General features: G+C 38.6%; 1 protein-coding gene across 1 annotated transcript in view; it reads right to left on the reverse strand.

Moving 5' to 3' along the window:
* USH2A (usherin) overlaps positions 1-26,519 on the reverse strand; it is a 704,505-nt gene that overhangs the window by 49,306 nt on the left and 628,680 nt on the right. The window contains exon 61 of the mRNA XM_059145262.1: positions 2,019-2,246. Coding sequence (XP_059001245.1) covers positions 2,019-2,246 — 228 coding nt within the window. The remainder of the gene's footprint in view (positions 1-2,018; positions 2,247-26,519) is intronic.

Below are 26,519 nucleotides of genomic sequence, written 5' to 3' on the forward strand. Positions count from 1 at the left end.
TTCTAATTCAAGCCACCATCAATTCTACCTTAAATTTTTAGCATCTTCCAAATTTTACTGGTCTTCTTAGAGTCCATTTTATACATAGCAGCGAGAGTGATTTTGAAAAACATAAATTCGATTATACTATTTAATTGCCTAAACCTTTCAGTAATTTTTCATCACACTTAGAATAAGTTCCAAACTCATCACAGCCCACAAGGTTGGGCACAATCTACTTCCTACCAATCTGCCATTTTCATCTTTCTCTCCGTGTACCCCACCCCCCAATACTTCAACCACACTGGCTTTCTTCCCTTCATCTGAATGCACCAAGTTCATTCCTGGCTTCAGGCCTTGCGTTTGCTGTTCAGTTTGTCTGGAACATTTTGCTCTCATATCTTCACATGACTGACTCGGTCTTGTCATTCAGGGCTCAGCTCAAATGTCAATTCAAATGATCATCCATTCTAAAACAGCCTGAGTAGGCATAATTACATTATTGTGTTTAATTTTTTTTTATAGTGTTCATCCTTCTCTGAAATTCTCTTATTTGTGTACTAGCTTTTTGTTGGCCTCTCTGGACCACCACCATTCATATGCACGTGTGCACACAAACACACTCTCACACACACACACACACAAGGTGTGTGACAGCAGGGAGGACCTTGCTTGTCTTGTTCACTCCTGAATAAATGCCTGGCATTTAGTAGAAGCTTAATAAATATTTGGTGAAATATAAATGAAAGGAAAGGAGGAGATCTTCCTATTGTCAATCATACCAAGAAGAGGCAGACGCTGGAATGGGACACAAACACTCAACAGGAGGGAATGGGTATCAAAAGGATGGGTATGAAGAGAGACTCTTTTCTCTGATGGGATCTTAGGGCATTGGCTTGGATTTTGAGACCCTGGATCATATGGCTCAAGCCTCCTGTCCTAGACTGGGGGAAGTCAGGCACTGTCACCTGTAGGCCGGCTGGTAGAAGGGAGCTTGCTTCTGATGCCTCTAGCCGGCCTGCAGCTTGGCTGAGAGGCAGCCGTTGTACTAAGCAGTGAGGCTGTTACCTGGAGGCCCTTGAGGATGGGCCTGGGCTTGTGAGTTCTAGTTACAGTTCTAACTTGTTGCTATAGGTAATTTCTGCTGTCATCTTCCTTGTAGGGTTTTCAGAGAAGCTTTCTTCAAAGTTACAGCTTAGTCTTAACTGTTCTATGTGGAGTTAATAGGGGACTCTTGACCACCTGGAGAAGGAGTGGTCGAGAAGGGGACCGGCAGCCCCAGCCTGCAGAAGGCAGTTGATCAGGGCTTAAGCGGTGGTCCAGGACTAGAGGCAGGCACAGTCTGACTGGTAAGTCACCCCAGCTGTTTGGATACTCGTCCAAAAGGCAGATGACGACTGGCTTGCATGTGGGTGATCACTCAAATCAACGAAATGCAGTCTAGTAACAGAAATGCCATCTTATTTGTGCTCACAGACCGGTAAAACCCGAGACCCACCTAGGCCCTTAGTAAGACTGCTCTTCATGGCTACATGTGGAGGTGGGGGGTGTTGGCAGACATGGGGGGGGGCTTTCTGTCTTCTGCTTAATGAGCTCGGCTCAAAGTGCAAATTAGGCAGGACTAAAGCAAATAACTGTGCAGGATAAGTCAGGAGGCAGTAAGAACAGTCATTCAGAGTTCCGTTTTGGCGTGACTTCCTGACTTCAAATTGCAATTCGATCATTTGCAATGGGGGCTTGGGCAATTATTTAGCCTTGATATGCCTCATGAAGTTTAGTGGTGCCTACCTGGTAGGGTTGATGCGCAAGTTAAATGAGATAATCCATGGAGAGCGCTTAGCCCAGTGTTGGGTTCGTAGGAAGCATAATACATGGGAGCTAGTTTTCTCTGATCTATGATTAAGTGCCTGGAGGAGCTATCAAGGAGGATTAAACAGACGGTGAAGGGTGTTTCCCCACGGTGACCTGATGGCATGTCAGGGCTCATCTATTTATCTGGAGGACACCAAACACGATTTCATATTCAGAGAAGACGTTACCTTAATCACACCATTGGTTCTCACGGGCTCTGACCACTGTAGCAACAACGCCCGGCCGTTCTCTTGCTGTTCTACTGTAAAGTTGCTCAGTCCACTTGGGGAAGATTCTAGGGTTTGAACCACGGTCCAGGGGCTTGAAACGTCTCCTGCCTGGTTTGTGGCCACAATTCCAATGTGATATGTTGTGAATGGTTCTAACCCAAATAGGTGGGCTTGATGGCTCGTTCCCTGCGTGCACAAAAATTAACAGGTTAGATTCCTTTTAGGAACTGCTAACAATTGCTGGAAGGTCATTCTCTGACCAAGGTACATTAGCAATGGCAGCATAAATCTCACAACAGAGTTTTGAATTACTAAGAAAACAATGTGGCTTTTTTATTGTTCTTCACACCTGAATATACTGTCAAATGTTGTGTAATTTCAGACATACACAAAGTGGCGATCAGATAGAATCCTTGCCTTTCCAGAGCTTGCAGCCCAAAGGATGTGATACATAACATTAAAAAAAAAAAAAAAAGAAGGTGCTTCAGGTGAGTGCGGCATCCGGCTCATGGTGGAAATCAGTGGCACCAAGTTTCATGACAAAGAATGGTATAATCTTAAGGGCTTGGAGGTCTAACTGGAACGGTTAATCCCCAGCACAATTTGTATATACATATGACTCTCCCCAGTCTCCCTCCCTCCTCTTGGTGAGTATTTCTATCTTACAGATGCAGTAAAACAGAAATAAGAAAACAAAATAACAAGCAAGCTTAACCTAAAAAATAAACATGCTTAGAGAAGTCTACTAGTGATATATATACATGTGAAAATAGTCTCATTTGTTAAAAACATCATAGCTGGAACCATCAAACTTACCAAAAATAACTTTTAGCTAGGCTTTGAGAATTTGGTTTTTGCTGATTTAAAAGGAAAAAAAAAAAAAGATAGGATTAGAGGTTTTTTTTTTTTTTTTTTTTTTTTTTTTTTTTTTTTTTTTTTCCTGCTTGGAGAGAACATTTAATGTATTTTACATAACTAAAAGCTGGAACTAAAAGTCTTCATGTTTTGAAAGCGCCCAGGGTGCTCTTTCTACATCTGGGCTGGGTGGATATGTCTGTTTATGAATAGCAAATATGTCTGCAAGTGGACCATGAATATGTGTATAGATAACACACACATACGTGTACACACACACACACACACACACACATCCAGAGACACATACTGACACCCAGAGACACACAGACACACTTTCTTTTGTGTACGATATATGAGTAATTATGAGGAAGTTTTGAATGGCTTCATGATGTGTAAGATCAGGTTTGGTTTATTAGATGTTTAAACATGACAGTTTTCAATTGTCCTCCTCTTGGTGGATACAAAAGGATGAACGTGAGGGAGAGAAGAGGAAGTTATTTCTGAGAGTAGATACCCGAAATCAGACAAAGTTACATGACTAGAAATTCTCCTAATTGAGAGACATCTGAATATCATTTTGAATAAAATCTTAAAGTGGCAAAGTCAATTTGAATCATTTTCTAAAAAACTGGTCAGACAAAATCAAAACACTTTGTAGAAATAATTTTTGACACTGTTTCCTCACATTCTTGGTTCTAAGTTTCACCTGTCTAATGTCTCTTATTATGTGTTAAACACGAGCAGAGAAAATATAATTTCCTTTATTTATCAAAAACTTCTAAGTCAATTTTCCTCTTTCAATAAGTCCCATTATGATATTACATGCTAACCTCTTGAAATCTTTTAATATTTAAACATTTGCTAAGCGACCAGACTCTGAAACAAATTTTATAGAAATACTAATTTCTCTTTTTTAAAATATTAAAAGTTGGATCATAAATATTTAAAACTTATTTCTCCACAACACTGGATCGGTCTTTTAGATAAATATAGCACAGAACTAGAATGACCATAATGAATATTAAATCTGAAGATGCTACAAGTCCCGATTACAAACATTCTTTTCTGATAAATGATTCCTTTTCTGTAGAAATAGGGAAAACATGGGCAAGATTAATAATGCAAAAAAGAAAAACTCTTTGTTCAGAGTATTCAGTAATGGGTGCCAAAAAAGCACAAGCTCCAAAGCAAATAGTAATCACCTCTAACAGATTATATATAAAAAAGGTAGGCTGTTGGGGGACATTTAGAGATAGCTTTTGTCATAAGAAACATGAAAAGCATGTGGGCTATAAAGCAAAAACATATGTATATTGTCAATAGCAGCACCTGCTCAATTACAGTTTATTTCAGAGCTGAGAATTCCATCCAGCCCCTAGATGGCAATACTATCAAACACTTTTGGTAACACGAGTACTTAATGATTAACAACCGGCATTCAGTCATCCAACACACTCCAGGCAACCATTAAAAAAATAACAAAACTGATTTCATTATAGATCCTTTTAATAAACATTTATAGCTCAGATCCCCAGAACGCTGAAGTATTCAGAATGCCCTGGCCTCAAAACCTCCGCCATCTAATGTAGAAATAGGACCTGCAGATCTCAAGTTGAAGTTCGTGCGTGCCTGACACCGAGATCTTTAGAGGTTGATTCCTACAAAAGGTGATTATGGGAGTTGTTTTGCTTAATTTGGTCGTATCTTACAAAAAAAAGGAAAGAATCTCATATTGTAAATGTAAAGGAAGTGTGTGAAGGAGAATTTTTATAGCATAAATTTACGCCGAGGACTAGTTCCCATATTATGTTATTTGTGAAGAGCTGCAACACACACACACACACACACACACACACACACACACATACACCCCTCTTAAATAAACCTCATTAATGATCATGCTTTTTGTCCATGTTTAGTAAAGGCCATATGAAAAAAAAATGCAGAAAATTTAAAAATGGCAAAACGGTCCTTACCAATATATTCTTCGACATTATATTATTCTCTCTTGAGTGGATTTCCAACACCAAAGTTCACTATTTTAGAATCCTGTAAAATTTGGGCACAGTTCATTCTGCAGATTGGGTTCTATCTTGTTTGTTTATTCAGTTACTCAGATTTTCCTCCCCTTAAATTCAGATTGTCTTGAACACTGTCTACCTTACATGTTTTGGATTAAATTCTTTCCTTGGGGGATGTAGTGTTCTCCCATATTGACTAGTAAAATCATCATTAAATCATTAAATCATCCTTTTTTTCCCTTTCATTCCTCTGCTCCCCCTTCCTCCTTCCCGTATGGAGATGATCTTGTTTGATACTCTCACTGCTTCTTCTTCGTTGTCCTTATCTTGATCCTTCTTTCCCCCACTCTTCCATCGTACTGATTCTTAGGAGACAGATATCTTGTCATCCCTGATCTCTGAGCTACCAGCTTGGGCTCACTTCCCATCTGTCCATGTTCTTCCCATGTGCACATCCACCTAATGTTCATATTTTTACCCTATAAGTACATTGACTACTTTTGTTAGGCAGCCAGTGGAAAGAATGATTCAACAGAGGAAAACAGGGAAAATGCAGCCTCCACAATCTAATATTTCTAACGAGACTTAGCTTAAAAAAAAAAAAAACTTATATGCATAAGGGCTGCAGTCTGGATACAAAGCAGTATGTCCTTTTATGAGACATAAAGATGAGACTCTCTGGAACGTTTTGCCAGTTGAGGTTCTGCTGGCAATCTGAACTACATTTTAACCTCTCAACTCTGCTCCTGGGGGCACATGAAACTACTTGGAGTCTTCAGCAGTCTGACAATTTTACACCATCTCCTCTGATTATTTTTGACGACTTGAAGTGCCCCAAAGGTGGCCCTGGGGTCAATAGGTTTATGTAGGTTGAAAATGATCAAAAATTACCATTGATCTGTAGCTGTCAATAAAAGGCTGCGTGGGGAGACTCCCTGCACAAATGTTTAAACTGCATAAAGCAACCTAACTTAGTCATCTTTGAGTCTATTGATCTGATGATCCAGCAGTTTCCAAAGCTTTCCCTCTGGTCTTTGTGGTGCGTTTTCACTGAACCCACTTACCTGGGCCCTTAGGGATCGTTTTACCCTGCTCCTGGTGATGAACCAAAACAGTGGCGCGTAGGCTCTGCTGTGCACATCAGCAGAGTATCGTGTGTGCTTATTACCTTTTGGGAAGGGTTAATCTTCCTGGTCACCATCAACTTCGTTTCCAACTGATGGGGTTTCTTCTGTCTATACTCCTTATCATGAGGTCCTCATTTTAAAATGAGTGACTTTTGGCCTGTAAATCCGAACCTGGTTCTAGGATTCCTTTGCCTTGTTAGTTACCACAAATGCCAAGATCCAGAGAACAGGTCACATCAAAAGTTTGCTTTCTTTTGTATAAGAAGAGCTTCAGAGGAGTCTAAATTTAATTATATCAACCTCTGTTTTCCTTAGTTGAACCACTTGGGTGTTGCTTCTCGGTTTTGTCGTAAGTTATAGTTTTCCTTGTCAGAATGATACAATAAACAAATGGTTATAGACAAGTTTCTGGTTTAGACTACAAATAAAGCATGAGAAGTAGGAAAAGCTCTTATTGACTACTGCCTAAAAGCCATGGCTTTGGACAGAGTACAGCCAACCAATAGGATGATTTACAAATTTAACGTTGACAAATCAACACAGATTATTTTTTTAGATTTCTTAAAGCCAGGTCCTTTGAGGCATGGGATGTGGAGGTCTATCTTCCTTCCCATTTATAAAGTTAATTTTTAGCTTCTCCAAAGTTGGTCAACATATTTATATCTGGTACTCATTTTGTAAAAGTCACTTCAGTCTCAATACAGAAGTGAGCTTTTATTACCCATAGCCGAATAACAACTTGACTACTTAGCCATAATTTTCTAAGTATGAGACTTCTAAGTCTGCAAAACGTTAACATAGACAATTTCCACTGATTTCTTATGTGCATTTACTTTACCAGTGCCTTCTCTGCCTCCATACCTCCTGGCTGGTAGGACAAAGACATTTTTTTGATGGCACGCACATACATGTGGAGTTGCTCTAGAATCAAAGGTTGACTCATAATACAAAAATGTAGGAGAAAAACCCTTTAGGTTCATGGTCTATTGCTTTACCTGCATGAAGCATATGCCGGTATTAGGGGACACTGCTAAATGATATGACAGAGCCACCAAAATGGTTAGTAGAAACATCTAGTATTGTTGGTCTGCAGCTCATTTCTTTCTTTTTTAAAAAAAGATTTATTTATTTATTTACTTTAGCGAGGGGGGAGGGGCAAAGGGAGCAGACTCCACACTGAGTGTGGAGCCCCACACCAGGCCTTTGTGCATCTGGTATGCACAGGATTCGATGAAGTTGCTGTGGGGATATAAGATGGAAAACCCAGGCTCCTGACTCTTAGGAGTTTATATTCTACTAGCGCAGGTCAAGCATAAATATAGATACACACAAGGTAAAGTGTGGTAAGTGCTATAGCCCGGTGCCAGGAAATACTGAAGGAACACTTCTTACTGGGAAGGTAGGAGGCTGAACAGTAGGGGCAGACTTACTTGGGAGGTAGCATCTGATAGAGGTTAGGAAAGAGGCAGAGTTTGAGTAGATGAATATATGTGAGTGACTAGAAGAAAGAAATGAAATAAAATGTGCAGGATATGTTTGGGGACGAGCTGGGAGTTGCATGGAGCTGAAATAAAGGGACTAGTGGGGATTAAGGCTGGAAAGAGGTTGGTGGCAAGACTGGAGAGGGTTGTGAGAGTCACCTTAATTATTCTGGATGAAAACTGGTTGGGAAACACTGAGTAACATTCCACTAAGATCTGAAGAACCAGTTTGGTACAAAGAGCTCTACAATGCAATTTGAGAGAATAACGGGATGTTAAAATTTTGCCCTATTGTGGTATATAGGTCATGGTCAGTGACTGATTAATTAAAAAAAATAACAACTGCCAAGAATTAGCTAATGAACTCATTTAGATATTATTCAGCCAGTAAATATAGATCATCATATATACAAGATAATAGGAAAGTATTTTCTTAGGAACAAGATTTTAAAAATCTTTATTGAATGTTTGCTCTATCTCCAAATTTGTAATTATTCTTTTGACGCAGATGTTTGCTTTTTGATCACAATCAAAGTGGGGATTATAAAAACTGGGCTGAGTCGAAGCCAATGATACTGTCCTCTGTCCGGAGTGCTATCAGAATCATACATACCTGGTCTGTTTTTCTGACAGTGGACACATGTTTGTGTGGAGCCATCCACACCTTTGCACTGGTCACTTGTATGTATTGAACAGCTAGGAAGCAGCTGGAAAGGTTAGGGACAGTACGGATGACCACAACACAGAATGAGACCAATTCAGAAGCACACACAAGCGTGAAAGCATTCCTAGCTTTGGGTTCTAACTAATGTTTGAAGGTGTAATTTGAAAGATTTCAAGAAACTAAAAATGCATATCCGCCTTTTAAGTAACTGTGATACATATAATTACAATTGATTACTCAGGGGCCATTTGTCAAAGCAATTGTAAATTTCAAACAAAATGTTCAGTCTGGAGTATGCATACGCTAGTGCTGTGAACAGACACTTTTATGTCTTTACTCCCACAAATACCTACATTCAGAAAAGAAGAATGATATGGAAAAGAGAGGTTTTCATTTTTACCTCTCTCAGAATACATCATTCATTTTGTAATGGGGGGGTCAATGCAAAAAGAAGATTCAATTCACAGATTTTTTTCTTCATGGACAAATGGGCTCTATCAATTTAATCTATAAAGCCAAAGCTAGCGTTCTTGCAAAATGAACGATGATGCCTCAGTTACCATAAAAACATTGGAGAAAAAAAAGAATGGTTTCAAAATGGCTCATTTTTCAAAGGAGAAGAGGAAAAAATTAAATTTGTGATAATTAAATTTTAAAGTGGCAAATCAGTCACACTAAATATTAAAAAGCAGTATTTCTGATCTATCAAAATTAAAAATGTGCATAGTCTGTGACCCAGCAATTCTACTCTGGCAATCTATTTTATGACAATACTAGTAAAACTGTACTAAAATATATTTAAAAGAATTTCATTCCAGCATGTCTTGTATTTATTCAGTCCTTGAATAAGCACATATTTATTCAGGCTTGAATTGAGGGCTTCTGGTGTAAAAAGCCCCTTCCGAAGGTCTGAGGACACAGCAGAAAGCAAAGGATACATGGACACTGTCCTCTTGAGTTTTACATTATCATGAGGAAAAATGGGCAGTAAATAAGCAAAATAAAGAGAGAGAGAATTAGGAATGGTGGCAAAGTATGAAGATATTTAAGTAGAGTACTGAAATAGAGCTTGGGTTTAGGTGATAGGGAAGAGTGAGATTCTCAGTTTAGGAAGAGTGATCTGGATTTTTGAAGAAGTTCCATGTAGGCGAGAATGCAGAAGAACCCAACCAAGAGAAGAACGGGAGGAGAAGCTTGCAGGAGAAGGGGAAGCTCTTGGTCTTCCAGCAGACAGCGAGAAGCTACGTGAGTGAGAGGGAGGGGGGCACAGGACAAGGTCAAAGCGATGGGCAGAAGTCAGATGGTGAAACCTTGTAGACCCACATTAGAGAGTCTGATTCTAATTTCAGTGGAAAATTACTGAAGGCCTTTAAGCAAGGGGATGAAATGATTTAATGTAGGTTTTAAAGGGATCATTCTGGCTGCTCTGTGGAGAATATATGTAGGGAGTTGTGTTAAGTCTACTCAGGCTGCCATGACAAAATACCAGGAACTGGCTTAAAAAACCAGAAATTTATATTCTCCTAGTTCTGGAGGCTAGGAGTGGAGATCAAGGCGCCATCAAACTCAGTTTCTGGTGAGGCTTCACTAATTGATTGTAGATAGCTGCCTTCTTACTCTGTCTGCTCACACAGTTTTTTCTGCATGCACATGGGGAAAGGGAGAGATCTCTGGTGTCTCTTTTTCGTCTTATAAGGGTACCAATTCTATCAGATCAAGGTCCATTCTTACAACCTATTCTAACCTTAACTAATTCCTAAAGTTCCTACCTCCAAATACAGTCACATTGGGGTTATGGATTCAATGTATGAACTTTGGGGGAACACAATGCAGTCCACAATAGGGGTCAAGAGAAGGAGTGAGTTCTGCAAGTCTGGGAGGGGTGCTAGTTTCTTGGTCTGGGGTGGTAATGGTGGAGATGGAACTAAGTGGATGGACTTATGTTTTGGAAGTAGAGCCAAGAGAATTATGACAAATTGAATGTAGAGAAAAAAGGAAAGAAGAATCAAGGACGACTCCTGGGTTTGCCTTGAAAGAAAGGGTGGATGGTGGTACCATTTAATGAGATGTGGAAGTCTGAAAGAGTGACAGATTTGGGGATGGAAGGAGTCATTTTGGCCATATGAATTTGACACACCATGTAGATCTATGAATCTCTGGTGCTGAGTAGATACTGGGTTAGGAAAATACATCTGAGAGTCATTGCACATCTCTCCCAAATCTAGTCTCAAATCCAATGGCCTTCTCAATCTCTCCACTTTTACTTCTAATACACCACAAATTTAACAAGTCTTAATATGATTAATTGATTTTCCTTTCTGTATAATTTGTACGTATTTGTATTATGTTAAGTAGGTTAAAATGAAACTATATATCTCAGAATCCCATTCTGTGGCAATCACACCCTAAGGTGACCATGAGTTAGTTATACCCCGGTATAATTCACCTCCTCCTGAGTTCAGGCAGGACCCATGACTTACTTCTAAACAATGGAAAATGAGGCATCACTCACATGAATGTAAGAGACACCACCTTAGCTGGCTGACAGCAAAGTTCTCCTGTTGGTCTTTGGGAGGCAAGTTGCCATGTTATGAGAGGGCTGTGAAGATCCCCATGGCAGGGGACAGTGGGCGGCCTCTAGGAGCTGATGGCAAGTCAATAAGAAGCCAGCAACCCCCAAGGCTTAAAACCACAAGGAAATCAATTCTGCCAGCAACCTGGAAGAAAATACTTTCTTAGTCAAGCCTCCAGATGACAATGCAGCCTAGCAGGTGCCTTGACGGCAGCCTTGGGAGATCCTAAAGGACCCAACTAAGCCATGTCTAGACATCTGACTCATGGGACTATAACAGAACAAATGCATACTCTTTTTAAGCCACTAGGGTTGTGGTAATTTGTTCTGTAGCAGTAGGAAACTAGTACACCATCCTTTTATGGTTCTGGGTTAAAGTTGGTAAGAGATTTGGAGGATGAAGTAAAGAGGCAACTATTATCCCCTAAAGTTCATTGAAGCTAGATGTGGAGATAAATAGGCACAGAGGTGTAAGTTTTTCAGTTTGTCCTAATTCTCTTCTGCTCCATATCTGGCTCTTCCTTCTGGTTGCTGACTACAGGTGGCTATGGGTCTATGATTTGATTTTGGCTTCACAGGGATGGTAGCTATATAGAACTTCCCAGTGATGTCTCCACAAGTTTCTTCCTGACAGTTTCATTTAGGTGACCGGTCGTGCCTGGCTTCTTAGACTGGTTGGGTGGAAGCTCTTTTATACATCCTCTTACTCCTCTTCCTGGATCTTCACTTTTCCAGCTCTTCCCACAGTTTTGTGAATTCTAGTTCCTGTAGGAAATCCCTTATCTCCATACCCATAGTGTTCAGTTTCCTCAACTGAAATGTGTCTGATGCACCCACCAAAACTGCTTCACCTGGAGTCCTCCTTTTTTTTCTAGAGATGACAACTTCACCCTTCCAATTTTTCAGGCCCAAAACTTTACATTCATCTTCTCTTTCCCTCATACCTACATCTAGTCATTAGAAAATAATTTTGGATTTATTTAACTTCAAGATACATCCAGAATGCTACCCGTTCTCATCACTTTTACTACAACCACTCTGCTCCAAGACATTCTCTTTCACTTCCATCACCACAATTGTCAACTTAACTGGTCTCCCTACTTTTAACCTTAACCAGCACCTCCATCCACATAGCAATCAGAATGACACTCTGAAACATGTCAGACCATGGGACTCCTTTGCTCAAAATCTTGTGGTAGTTCTCATGTTGTTCAGAGAAGAAACATGTTCTTGCCGGCCCTTTGATTTCCCCTTTGCCATCAGGTCTCCACATGCAAGCTGCACTGCAGCCACAGGGGGGCATCGAATACATCAAAGAAGCTCCTGCCTTGAGGGCCCTATACTGGCTATTTCCTCTCCCTGCAACCCACTTCACCCACAAGACTGCTTGGGTAACTTCAGCTCATCTTCTCATTGAATCGCTCCTATTTAAAATTGCAGTCTGCCACTTTCCTCCCCCACTCCTCCCATTTTAGAACCCCTTTTCTTGCTCTCTATTTTTCTCTTTTTCAAAGCACTCATCGGTCATTTCCAACATATCAGGTAATCTATTAATTGATTATGATTATTATTTTTTCTTTCTCTCTCTTTACTAGAAGTTCCACCGGGGCAGAGACCTGTATGTGTTTCATTCTCTGCTCCATTCCAAGGGTCTCTAATTATGGCTCACGGTGAGTAGGTGCTATCAGTGACTATGGAGAGGATTCAGAATGAAGGGATGGGGTAAAGAAGAAAGAGGGTCTAGGAAGACACCATAGGTAAAGGAGAGGGCCCAGCACCGAAGTCAGCGACAGAGGCAGTGAGGACAAGACGCACAAGCAGAAGAGGATGAGTCCGTAATGAAAACAAAGCAGAGACCAGTGAAGTAGGAAGAAAACCAGGAGAGCTCAACTTCATGGACACCAAAAAAAGAGGATATTTTGTAAAAGGAGGTATGGTCATCAGTGCCAAATGTTGTTGAAATTTTGTTTTATTTTGTTTTATGAGGATGAAATGTTAAAGAAGATGGACACAGAAAGTTCTTTGGATTTGGTGGCAAGTGGTCTTGAAATGAGACTTTGAGTGGAATGTAGAGACAGAACTCTGACTAAAGAGGAAGAGAGAGCCAGATGTGTGGAAGGAGGAGCCTCAACTTCAACATAACTCTTTTGAAAAGTTGGCTGTAGAAGAGAACAAAGAAAAGGGAATGGTAGCTGGGAGGGCCCTGTGGCCTGTGCGGTCACATCTGTTTTTTTTTTTTTTAAGATTTTATTTATTTATTTGAGAGAGAATGAGTGAGAGAGAACATGAGAGAGGAGAAGGTCAGAGGGAGCAGCAGACTCCCCAAGAAGCTGGGAGCCCAATGCGGGACTTGATCCTGGAAGTCCAGGATCATAACCTGAGCCAAAGGCAGCTGCTCAACCAACTGAGCCACCCAGGCGCCCTGTTTTTTGTTTTTTTTTAAAGGGAGATACTAGAACACATATGTATGTTGATAAGAACTCCTCAATAATAAGGGGGAGATTGTTAATTTAGAATTAAATGTCAGGACTTCCTTCTCACTTGCATGTGGAAACCAGGTTAGCCAAAGTTTTGTGTATGGCAAACGGATGTGGATGTGCTCAGGTATCAGCCAATTACTTTGGAGTTGGCACTAACATCTGTAGCAAAGCCATGTTTCACACTAAGAGCTGCCATCGTTGTTTGCATAGCTCTTTTCATAGATAAATTTGGAAAAATAAACAACATAAAAAAATGAAGTGGTGAATAAACTATAAGCCCATTATCTACTAGGAACAGGGTAATTTTTAAAATGTTTTAATTAAATTATTACTTTTGATAAATTGTATCTTCCAAGTAGAGTACATGATGAAAAGGTATGTACGCAGTGTAAAAAAAACAAAAAAGTTACCAGTTTGCCATCTTCTTGTCTCTCCTTCCTAAGACAGGGTAATTATTTTTGAGCAGAGTTTTGGCTTTTACGTGTCAGACCTGGTATAAAGTACTGCACATGCATTATCTTATTTCGTCTTCACAAAAAAGCTATGAGGTTGATAATATTACACATAAGGAAACTGAGGCTTAGGTGAGTTAAGTAACTTGCCCAGAGTCATATGAACAGTAAATGGCATGGTCACAATTTTATTCCTGCACTACACTGAGTGCAAATGTTCTTGTCAACTGCGATAGTGGTTCTAACATTTGGGTCTTGAGACCCATATTTCTTAAATCCATAGAGGATTCCCCAAAGCTTTTGTTTCTGTGCTTTACATCCATTAGTATTTGCTATATTAAAAATTAAAGCTGAGGAAATTTAAAAAAAAGAGAGAGAGAAAGAAACAAAAAGAGAAAAGAGTACCGAAGCACGTACGCCATTATTCAGCAGAGTGATAACACGGTCAAACATCATGTAGCCTCTGGAAAATTCTGCCGTACACTCTGAGGGGATGAGTGTGAGAAAGAAACACATTGTTTTAATATTAACATGAAAATATTTTTGACCTGGAAGACACTTTGGAAAAGTTTCTGGGACTCTAAGGGGTTCACAGACTCTAGTTGGAGTGCCACTTAACTACATTATATCTTGCTTTAATTGGCAGCTCCAATGAAAGATTAATCAAAGATTTGTTTGAACTTTTGTGCAGTGAAGGAGTCTTATATTTCCAACTTTTGATAATACACTCATAATACTTGTGATTAAATATGAAATATCCATGTATACATAAGTCTTATTAGTAAAACTTTTAATTAGAGTTAAAGAGTCAAAGAATGATGAAACTATTCTACTACCTCATTTGGAGTTGAACCTAGAGTCCAATGGTTTAAATAACCTGCATGAGATCCCATGACCCATGAATACTAGCTTTGTTATTGAGTCTGAGATTCTCAATTCATGTATACACACTCTTCTTCAATTAAAATGATCTGCTTTAAACAAGGAGTTCCAAATTTCTTTGTCATAAACATTGTTCCTTATGAGAGAGAATGGGTTTGAATTTACTCATAGATTGACCGCTTTTCTTAATGGATCTTCTGCTACACTACATTTGTCTGTTCATGGGTTTGTCCTCTCAATACAAAGTAGACTTCTGGATTAGTACTGTTTCTTAGCCTCACATTATCACAGTTTCCTCATATGTAAAAAGGGAATAATAACAGTACTTATCATTTGAGTTTGTACACTTCAGTGAGTTAAGCCTCAAAATACTGCCTGCCATGTAGTAAGTATTTAGTAGATGCTACATTCTATTATTATTATCATAAGCATCAAAGAGAAGCTTCTACACAGAAGATATTCAATAAACAGTTCTGGAAGATATGAATGAATAAAATGGGTAAGTCTAAAGCAATGAATAACACATAAGGCATTTTTACTGCATAGCACCCTGGCCTGTATGGAGAATATATGGAGGATGATATTTTGAAAGAAGCCATAGCATCTCAGGAAAGTAAGCACATCTTTTAGGTTAAATTTATAAACATCTTCCTTGTAAATGTTTTTTAATGAAGACCTAGTAGGTATTGGATAAGTGTACATTAAATAATTAAGTAAATTGTAAATTCTCCCTTGTTGCTGACTTCAATCATTTGGTCTTTAAGAATTTATTTATACACATGTATATATAAACTAGATCACGTAATAAGGAATATGATTTTTCACCAGTATCTACAGGGAGCACAATATGACAAGTTTTGTGTTCTTACATAACCTGAAATTGGGGGTGAGCTGAAAAAGAAAATACCTTTTTCCAGCGAAGAATAAATAACACTAAGAGGTGGTATAGGAAATTTGCACAGGGAAGTTGGTGCTATAAAGCACAAAATGGCATTTTCCAGAGAGTCTAGGGTATTTGGATGGCAGAAACTCCTTCAGTGCCCATGGATCAGGTTATCCTTAGAAATAGGAAAATGTGAACAATTTTTGACAAATGTAAAAATGTACATACAGTGGGAAATTCTAGAAAAAATACAAAAATCAAACTGTTAGGGCCAATTTAATGTTAAAACCTGTTTAACTATTAGGGCCTGCTTAGCCAGAGCAACTCCATATTGCCTAGGTAGCCATATTGTTGTTTAGGGCTTCATTCTGGGAATAAACGCCTCCGTAGTTCCTGGTATGGTTCCGGGTATCGATTCCAGGAGTAAACACCTTAACAATAGAAGCCACCTACCTTGGGTCTGTGGTTATGCCCTATAAAACCAGCCTGTGAGATCAGGAGCAGGTCGCTCTCTTCAGAGGCGGCCCTGGGCGGTCAGTCTAACTTCTAATGCCTGGCATAGAATAAGGCTTTGCATAACTTTCACTTTGTCTCAGTCTCGTTCCTTTGATAACGGACCCCAACAAAACAAATGTACTCAATAATGACAAAATAGAAAAAGTCCCGAATCAGCCTCCTACTCCAAAAATACCTGGGACCAAAGAGTTCTACCAGTGAAGTTTTTTGTTATTGCTTTTAATTAAATCTGTAATAGATAATTGATATTATGTACAAAGTGTTTAACTAAAATTGGTTAAATGGACCAGATACCAAACTGATTGTATGAAATTGGGACAATATTGAACAATAGCATAATAAGAAAAGTGTGTTATAGGCAGAAATCACTTGAGATTAGATGAAAAAGTTATATTAGCAAATAGTGTCCAATAGTATATTTAAAAGAAATATTATGATTATACAGGAGTTAACTCTTAAAAAATTGATTTACATAAGATTATCCTAAGTAGAATTTAAAAATTCAACATCCATTTATGATAAAATCTTTTAGCTACATAAAAATAGAAGAAATCATCTTTAATCTGATAAACAGCATCTACTAAAGTCATATAATAAATCACATTTAATGATAAAGCCTTATAAATCTTACTATCAATATGACAATCAAGTAAGAGAGAATAGCCTCTCTATAAAAACATTTTTCTAGATATGTCTCTTGAGGTAAGGGAAACAAAAACAAAAATAAACCACATCAAAATAAAAGCTTCTGCACAGCAAAGGAAACTATGAATAAAACTAAAAGAGAATTTACTGAATGAAAGGAGGATTTGCAAATGATATATCTGGTAAACGGTTAGTATCCAAAATGTATAAAGATCTTATACAACTCCATACCTCCCAAAACAAATAATTGAATTAAACTGAGGGTTTTGGAGAAGAGGGGGCTGGGGGGTTGGATGAGCCTGGTGGTGGGTATTATGGAGAGCATGTATTACATGGAGCACTGGGTGTGGTGTATAACCAATGAATTTTGTAACACTGCAATAAAATTTAAAAAAAGAAAGAAAAAAAAATCATGAACACAAACTTCTCCAAAGAAAACATACAGATGGCAACAGACACATGCAAAGATGCCTAATATTATTTACCATCAGATAAATGCAAATCAAAACCACACTGAGATAACACTTCACACCTGTCAGAATGGCCAAAATCAACAACACAAGAAGCAACTGGTGTGGGCAAGGATATGGAGAAAAAGGAAACTTCTGGTTCTGCTGGTGGGAATGAAAACTGAGGCAGCACCTGTGGAAGACAGTAGCAACGTTCCTCAAAAAATTAAAAATAGAACTATCCAATGATGCAATCTCTGCATTACTGGGTAGTTGCCCAAAGAATACAAAAGCATTTTGTATATGAATTTGAATTTGAAAGCAATTTGAAAAGATATACACACCCCCATGTTTACTGCAGCATTACTTATAATAGTCAAATGATGGAAGCAGCCCAAGCGTTCACCAACAGATGAATGGTTAAGGATGATGTGGTATATATCTACAATGGAATATTATTTATCCATAAAAAGAATGAAATCTTGCCATTTGCTACAACATGGATCTAGAGAATAAATGCTTAGTGATATAAGTCAGTCAGAGAAAGACAAACACCATATGAATTCATTCATATGTGGAATTTAAGAAACAAAACAAATGAAAAAAGGAAATAAAAGAGATAAACCAAAAGACAGACTCTTACCTATAGAGAGCAAACGGATAATTACCAGAAGGGGGGTGAGTGGGAGGGTGGGTCCAACAGGTGAAGGGGATTAAGAGGACACTTATGATGAGCACCGAATAATCCACAGAACTGCTGAATCACTATACTGTCCACCTGAAACTAATTTAACACTCTATGTCAACTATACTGGAATTAAAATTAAAAAAAAAAAAAAACTATTAAAAAAACAGGATGCTCTCTATTCATTACTGTACTGGTATTCTTAGGCAATGCCAGACCAAGGGTGGGGGGAGAGAAATGCAGCAGAGATTATTGGTGCTTCTCAAAATCCCACTTACTTACCTACATTCCTCAGCCTCCCTACACACATCAATGGGGTGAGATGACTAGTACACGTGGAGAGAAGGGATGTTAGCTACTTTCCATCCTGGACCTCAAAAACATCTCACAGAGCCCTCCAACATGCTTTTCCCTATCATGGTCCGTCATTAATATAAGATGGAGAAAGGCAGCTAAAGCCAAATTACTTTTCCCACCTTTATTTTGTTAGGCACTGATATTTGAGTTTTATTTGTTACCATAGCATTTCCTATCTTATCCTGACTAATACAAAGCATATGTGCTTGAAAGAATGAGAAGTATGGATACTGACTACTTAAAAAGTCCAAAGCATCTAATAATAAATTAGGATCAAGTCCAGAAATCAATTGTATTTTGCAATAAGAACTATGACACCCAGCTTTTAAAACTGACACTCTGTAGTTACAGAAAAGGTGGTACATAATGTAGTCTACATTCTCACCTGGAATATTTAGTTAAGGGGAACAGAAACTCTTTTTGACTCATTTAAGTAGAAAGTGAAAGAATAGAATTCCAGCACATGAAATACAACTTTGTCTCTTTGAAACTGGAAATAGAAATACCATAGGATCTAATAATTTTGTTACTGGGCCTTTAGCCCCCAAGACTGAAAACACTAATTTGAAAAGATATATGAAGCCCTCTGTTACTGCAATAACCACAATATGGAAAAAACCCAAGTGTCCATTGATAGATGAATGGATAAGGAAGATGTAAGATATATCCCTATATATCTATGCCCATGTATCTATCTATCTATCTATTTGTATGAAGATGAATGGTAGCAACACTTGTGATAAGCGTAGTATAATGTATAGAGATGCTGAATCACTATGTTGCACACCTGACACTGATGTAACATTGTGTATCAACTGTACTCAAAAACAAAAAAAGGAAAGAAATTGGAAAACTGTCAGCTTGCAGTTTTTCTCTTTCTGGGGCTGCATGATATTTCTGTCTTCTCTTTCTCTTAACTTGCTTTATTTGTTATTGCCCAACATGGAAAATAATTCCCAGTCTAAATAACCTTACAGCTTCAGAGTACTCTGGGCCATCAGACCACCACCTCTGTGTGTCTGGAGAGAGAGAGGATCTGAGTGGTTGTGAGTTGGGTGATGGATTTGCCAGTCTTGGGTCAGCTGTTGCTGAAGAGTGGATAGTAGATATCTATGTCCCTAGGTCTCCTGTTTCAGTATCAATTATTAATTGGTGAGAGATCTCGGTGAGAGGATGTATGGTCATTCTAGAACAAACACTCCCAGTGAAGGTCATATCTTTGACTAAGGATTGCTAAGACTATCTCTGGAAAGACCTTTTTTCTTCCCAAGACTGATTAGTGATCTGATTAACATCCTACCTCTTAGATTTGAAGCAGTCCTGAAGCCTATATGTCAAAGAAATCTTACAGAATCAGGTAATTTGTTGCTTAGTTGGGAGTGTCAGTGACCTTTCAGTCTTTTGAGCCATTCCCTTCATTTTCTGTAACTCCATTGCTGCTCTTACATGAATGTCCTGATTTCAGGGGTTTATTTCATCCCAGTTTACACAGCTTCGAGGAGAGGAAATCATGGTAACTTCAGGTAGAAATAGTTAATTTTCTGCCTCCCAAATTCCTAATACTTTCAACCTCACTTGCTCTCCTCGAATCCATGCACTTCCACTGTCAAATGGAGGAGTCCAGGGCCAACTTGTCTAATGCGAAAGTTGTTTGGATGCCATAGCTTGGACCCGGTCAGGAAGCACTTGTGGATGGCTCTGCCAGTCCTCATCAGCACGGACGCGTGCAGCTTGCTTCTGTGGGCTTACCCTCTGCCCCTCCATGCTCTACTCACGTCCCTTTACAGCCCGGGCTCCAGCCTTGTGGCTCAGAGTAAGGGGCGGGGTCACCACCTTCTTCGTTGAGGGGCGGGGTCACCACCTTCTTCGTTGAGGCCTTGCTTTAGCGCATGACTTCTGTGTTCAGACTGCACCTCCATGCCTGGCAACTCTTAACCATCCTTAAAAACAAATTTGATGTCATCTTCATTTGGAAGAGCTTCTTGATGCCCCAGGCAGTTACTTGCTCCTCCTTTCTGCTTTTATATTGTTCATGGCATTTTTTACACCGCATTATGGTGATTTATTTACCTGCCTTCTCTCCCCACTAAACCTTGATCTTAGAGGACAGGGACCGAGGATATGAATCATGTTTGGCACCTTCTGAGTGTTGAATAGATTTCTGTCCAGCGAATAAATAATCTTTTATTTAAATTTATTTTGTTTTTATAAATATTAATTTAATATTATATTTGATATAATATTACATATTAATATAATAAAACATTATTTTATTAGCAATATGTTTAAAAACGTATATGGACTATACCCCATTTCTTTGAATCCAGGATTCCATTTATTTCAAGACACACTGTTATTTTACATTTTCCTCAGAAGAAAAAAATGCTTCCAACTGAATGATGATACAATACTTTCTTATCACTTAGAATTTTAATTTTATATTTAGAGAAAGACATCTTTAGACTTGTATGGGCATAGGTTTTTTATAAAAATTGTATATTAAGCTACTATTTCTGTGCCTTTCTATGTCTACAATAACTTTTCATTTTAATACCAAGTCATAGTGTAATCTTTTCGAAAACATTTTAAGTGGCAATTAAACTCAACGTGTGTAGTAGCAACAGGGAACATAACTCAGCTGAAGTGATGAGAGTGTGAGTGGCATTGATCAAGTTTGTGCAGGCACAGGAAATGACAAGTATGTCACAACTGCCACCTACAGCAGTTGTAAACTTGTTAGATGCACGTGATTTCAGAGATGGAGAAATGTGGAAAAATGGTCATCGTTAAAATCAGTGAGATTCCTGTTCTCTGTTTCCTGAGTATCCTTCCTGAACAGAAAAGGACACGCTATGGTAAAAAGCCAGTGCATAACTTCTAGTCCATTGACTCGAGCAAAGTGATTTGCTCTTAGTGACAACACTGGTACCAGAAAGCTTAAACTGGCTAAAAGGCTGCCGAGATACACTGCCACCCAGCTATGGTGGGACTGGCCATAGCCCATCTCAAAACCAGACCTAAGAATTCACGAACGATGTTGCGAGGACGGTAACAAATGGACTCTGGCTGCGCACACGGAACTGTTCTGAGAGACGCATCTGGCCACTCCCTCCAGTGGCCAGTGCTGCTCCTTCCAGTTACTCTTAGCACATGTCCTTGATGCTTTTTGTTCTTTTCCCAAAGAGTTTCTTAAAGCCTTACAACAGTGAGTGCTTCGTGTATGACAAGCACCTTCCAAGTGTTCTTTGTATTTTAAGTTGTTCATTCCTCAAACCAACCTCATGAAATAGACAGTTATTACCCTAATTTTTCAGATAAGGGAATGCATGCAAAGATAGTTGAAGCCAATTGTGCCTGGGGATAGCTGTCATGCAGTTCTAAGGGGAAGAGCCAGGATCTGAGTGGAGGCATTCCAACTGTCCAGTCTGTACTCAGACTGGGAGCTGTGCTGAGTACTGCATCAAAGTCTCCTTACCGCCGCCACCAGGACCACCAGACTTCAGAAGGTGGAAGCCAACCTATATCACATCTTGATATCTTTTCTCACCCCCCGCCCCCTGCCCCGGGGAACCAGGAAAGGCTTCCTCTGCTCTACAACCTAAGCCTGTTTGTGTTAAGTTCTGCTTTCTGGGGAGTCAGGCTGAATGGTCATCTAAAGGGAAATAGGCTGCTTTTCAAATAGGCACAACTTTTTCTTTTTTTTCTTTCTTTCCTCCTTTTTTTTTTTTTTTTTTTTTGCCTGTAAGTCAGGAAAAGCACATATAGTGAGCCAAAAATAATAACACTTGAGGCTAAAAGATAAGACATGAAGACGGACCACTAAGAAACTTCCACAATTTACTTGTACAAGGCTCCAAAGGGGTTAAGTGGTCATCCACACTTGGAACTCTGGTGATTTAGACAGATACTGGTGGTACACTTACGCAGTCGTGGCATGATATTGAGCTGTTGCTTTGAAGACATTTTAATATAATAGGATTTAAATTTTCTTCTTTTCTTTGGATTTTTAGCTAATATTGGAATTAAATTAAAGCATTAAGTCAACCAGCTTAGTGTAAAGCAAATTATGTCAGGTTCACCATTGAGGGCTTCGTTATGGAATATCTATTGACTCAAGCTTATTAACTTGTAAATCCTCTAGTTTTAGATTATGATCTATTGATTATCTGCTTTTATTTGAGTTTTAAATGAATAAACAAAAAGAAATGATCATGGTTTAGCCATTATACCTTAAGAGAAAATGTACTTAAGCCAAGCATACTTAATTAAGAATAAGAACAACTTTTATTTTTTCTGAGAGTTAGAAGTTGTGGTTCCTATTTACATTAAGGCAAATCAAAGATTGATTTTAATCTTGCATAATTGTTTTTGGTCAAAACAGAAAAAAAAGTTTTTCACTAAGGATAGAAAGTGTTGAGAGCCTAGATGCTTTAAGCAGTTAACTTACAAGCAAAAGCCCTGAGTTCAAGATTTCAAGACTTCTGTTACTCATACTAGAAGTCCTTAGGCAAATTATTTACATTTCTGAGTCTTGGTTTCTAACAATGCCTTTCTCAAGGACTTCTGTGAGGATTAAATCAGATGGTCTTTCTAAAAGGGCCTGGTGTATTGTTGATTCTCAAGAAAAGTGCTCTAAATCAGATCCTTGCTAATAGAAGCAACTAAGAAAACATGGGCTTCTTTGATTTCAAAGGGTAATTGTTTAATTTTATGCTTTGTTTAAAGTTTTATCAAATTAAAGTGCTGAGATTGGTTTATGGTTTGAGGGTCAAATCCACGGTCAAAGATTTATTTAGCATCTACTTTTTTCTGGCATGGTGCTAGGGAGGAAAGGCAGTGGAAAGAAGTAAAAAAAAAATATGCAAATCCTAGATTTCAGGAACTGCCACCCATTAAGGATGGAAGACTTATATTCATGAATCCACTTACAAACATGAAGCCATGTTTTTCATGAAGAAAAACACATGGAAACAAGCACTAAAGAGGTATACACAGGAAGTCATCATGGGCTTAAGCATTCCCAAAAGAAAGATTCACAAAGAATTCACTCTGAATAACACTATGTAGGAGGTGTACAGTAAGAGAGAAGCATTGTGACAGTCAGTGCAAGATTTATGCAATTAAAACATATTTAAAATTCATTTAAAAAATCTTACAGTCAAAAAGAATTTACAATTAGCAATTTGACCTTCATATCTGATTCAGAAATCCCGGACGATGGTGGGTAAAAAGGCAGGAAAATGAGGCATCTTTTCAACACAACTTACTGTGTCGCAAAGGCCACTTTGCAAAAGTTTTATTTACTGTAACCAAGACTCTGGAATCTGGTAATCTGGAGATTTAGAAGAGATATGAATCCATAATAGTTTTGCTGAATGGAAGGTAGAAAATTGTTGCCTTGCGATTTGGACTACCTTGTACAAGTCGGTAAGGAAGCAAAAAAAGAGCTTAGACTGGTGGCAGAAGTGATTGATCAGAAAAAATAAGGATGCTATTACATAACGAAGCTTAGGAAGCTCATGCGTGAGCCTAGAAGTGTTTCCCCTCCCCCTCCCTTTATTTGACCACCTTGCCACACTAATGAAAGCTGATGGAGGCAAGACCTCCTAGAACTCAGATCCTTCAAAAAGCTTGCATCAACCAAATAATCCCAATTAGTTAGGGAGCTAACAAAGGGAAGTCATAAATGTGACTACTGGTCTCTCGACTTATTGTAGAGAAATAAATTCTATCAATAATACAGTTTTTGTTTTTTATTGTGTCATTATATCAATATTCATTCTCTTCTTTTAGCCCACTCTTGTATATGTGACATGCTGGAGTGGTTACAGTTACTATTTCGCTCTGGATGATCAAAACTGGATCACAAAATAAATAAAGATTGGAGACATTCTCAAGAGCTCCTAGGCTTGCAGCTGGCCTTCGTAATTCGAAGAGGCTTATCTGGTTTGCCTGGCATGTGGGGACATTTTGAAAGAATATACAGGAAGAAATGAAGGCTGTTAGAGAGCCAAGGGATGGGCTGGCCTTCAAGGAAAACTTCATCAGCAGTGTGCGAATACTACAAACTCAAAGAATAGTTTTGGAAACTGGGAAAAGATATTGCATATCTGCTGGCTGAGACTTATATTCCCAAGCAATGAGTACTGATCTTCCAAGATGCGCCAGTGGTTGAACACGACCTTCTGAAATCCTGGGCTGAAGGTCAGTGCACATGCTGATGGGTCCTGGGAGTTAACAGGACACTCAGACTCCTGAAGCCCAGAATCTGATTCTGATTCCTGAACTGTTCCTGAACTAAAATTCTTCTCCTGGTTAACTGCATGGTTTTCTCCTTTCCTCCTAATCTCTGTGCCAGTGTCACCCTCTTGTGAGGCCTTCCTTCTCCTCCCTACATTTAATATTACCTTCCCTGTCCTAACAGCCCAATGTCTCTCCACTCCCACAACTGGTCCATAGAACATTCCTTTGACTGTCCAACACAACACCTGTGATCTCTTATCAGTGATTTTTTTCCATTGCATTATACATTTATATATCAAACACACACACACACGTTTTATATTTAAAAATTTAAAATAAATACTTAAAAAATTATCTTGTTTACTATCTTTCCCTACTAGAATAAGAGCTTCAAGAAGGAAGGAATTTTGTCTGGTGTCTATGCAGCGCTGTATACCCAGTTGGTATATATTAAGTGCTTGTTGACTGGGAAAGTAAATGAATGAATGAAGTTCTGGATGAGTCGTCAGAAAGGAAAAAGGGGAGGGGGCTTTACAACATGGAGGAACTGGTAGTAGTTATCTCATTTACTTATTTGCTTTTAGCACATAGTGATAAATTATAGTTTATGGTTCCATGCTAAGAGGTTTATATATTATACTACTTGGTTTTAACTATATGATCCTTACAAACATGGATGGCTTTCAAGATTCCTGAAAGAATGAAAAAACATGGTTCAAATATCATGCTAATAATTGATAGATGAATGAAGAATAAGTAAAAGGCCAATTTGGTACTTCTTACTTTGGGTGCAAGCTCATAACCAGCAACAGTATGAGGTAAAAACATTCAGAGTCCAATTCTCTTTGGTCAGAAGTTGACAAAGAAATTTGAAATTATCAAGGATACCACTTGGAAAATAGACTGGTATCCAGTATTATTAACAATGTATCTTTCAATAAGTGTTTATTATGCCCCGAGGTACTAGCAAATGACAGTATTAGCTCCTGATTAACCAAATAGTCTATTGATAATTTTATCCATAGCTACACTTTTTAAAATTTCTATTTTCATAGTGTAAGTAACATTTATTCACTAGTGCATACTTTATAAATAAGTAATGGTGATATGTGTTCCAGAAGTTATTATTTATAGGAGTGCACATTCTGAAAAGTTTGGAGACAACTGGCTTATGTTAACATTTTTTTCCACAGCAAAGCTATTATTAAGAAGGAAAACAGCAAAATCATTTTCCTCTATGAAAAATAAAACACAATCCTATCACGAGCTTCTCATGAATAAAGTCTAAAATAAAAATAAGTAACTCACTTTTGTTACTGCCTTGTAATGGACAAAATCCAGGACAACTTTTTGGAAGATAAATGCTTAAAGATAATTTGTTAAAAAAAAAAAAAAAGAAAATCTCATCCCCTTGACTAATTTCCCAGTGGGAAGTGCTGACTATTACTGATAAAAATGATACCGATGGTCATTGCCCAGATGGCACTTTGAAGAATAGAGTTGGAGACAAAACCCCTACAAAATGTGGATGTCACAAAGTCCTACTAAACCTCTATTATGCACTTGGGCTATTATAACCCGTTACACTGTTACATTTATTTTATTAGCTCTTTTGACTATTTCTCAGTTTGAAAAATTTGATTTAAATTCTCAGTTAAATGTAAAGACTAGAGTGAAGAAGAACAAGGCAAACAGAAGTGGTTTGGCAAGGTATAAAATATTTACAGAGCCTCTCACTCCGGTGTAACTTACAAGATTGCAAGTAATCAGTTACACTGCAAAAGGTGGGATGCTGGGAGGGAAGCGGGGAACTACGGGGACCCAGGGCACTCCCCATCCCAGGGAAGCGATGTTCAGTTATCATGGTGACTGTCATCTTAACAATTGCACAAGTGCATCATTCACTGTGGGTGACTAGAAACAGATGAAGAGGAGCTGAAAAATGGGAGAATTTTCCTTGTCTCATGTCTCTCTGATAACTAGGCAGACTGCAGAGCATGAAAGATGAGGGCTACCCAATTCAAACCAGAGCACGTAGTTACCATCTGGGCATTTTAAAGTAGGACACATGAAATGCTCAGATGTATCCCCCAACAGGGTGCAATAATACAGCAGTAAAAAGAAAACTGCAGTGAACTATGGCC

The sequence above is a fragment of the Mustela lutreola genome, chromosome 14 (assembly GCF_030435805.1).
Source record: "Mustela lutreola isolate mMusLut2 chromosome 14, mMusLut2.pri, whole genome shotgun sequence".
Taxonomy (NCBI): domain Eukaryota; kingdom Metazoa; phylum Chordata; class Mammalia; order Carnivora; family Mustelidae; genus Mustela; species Mustela lutreola.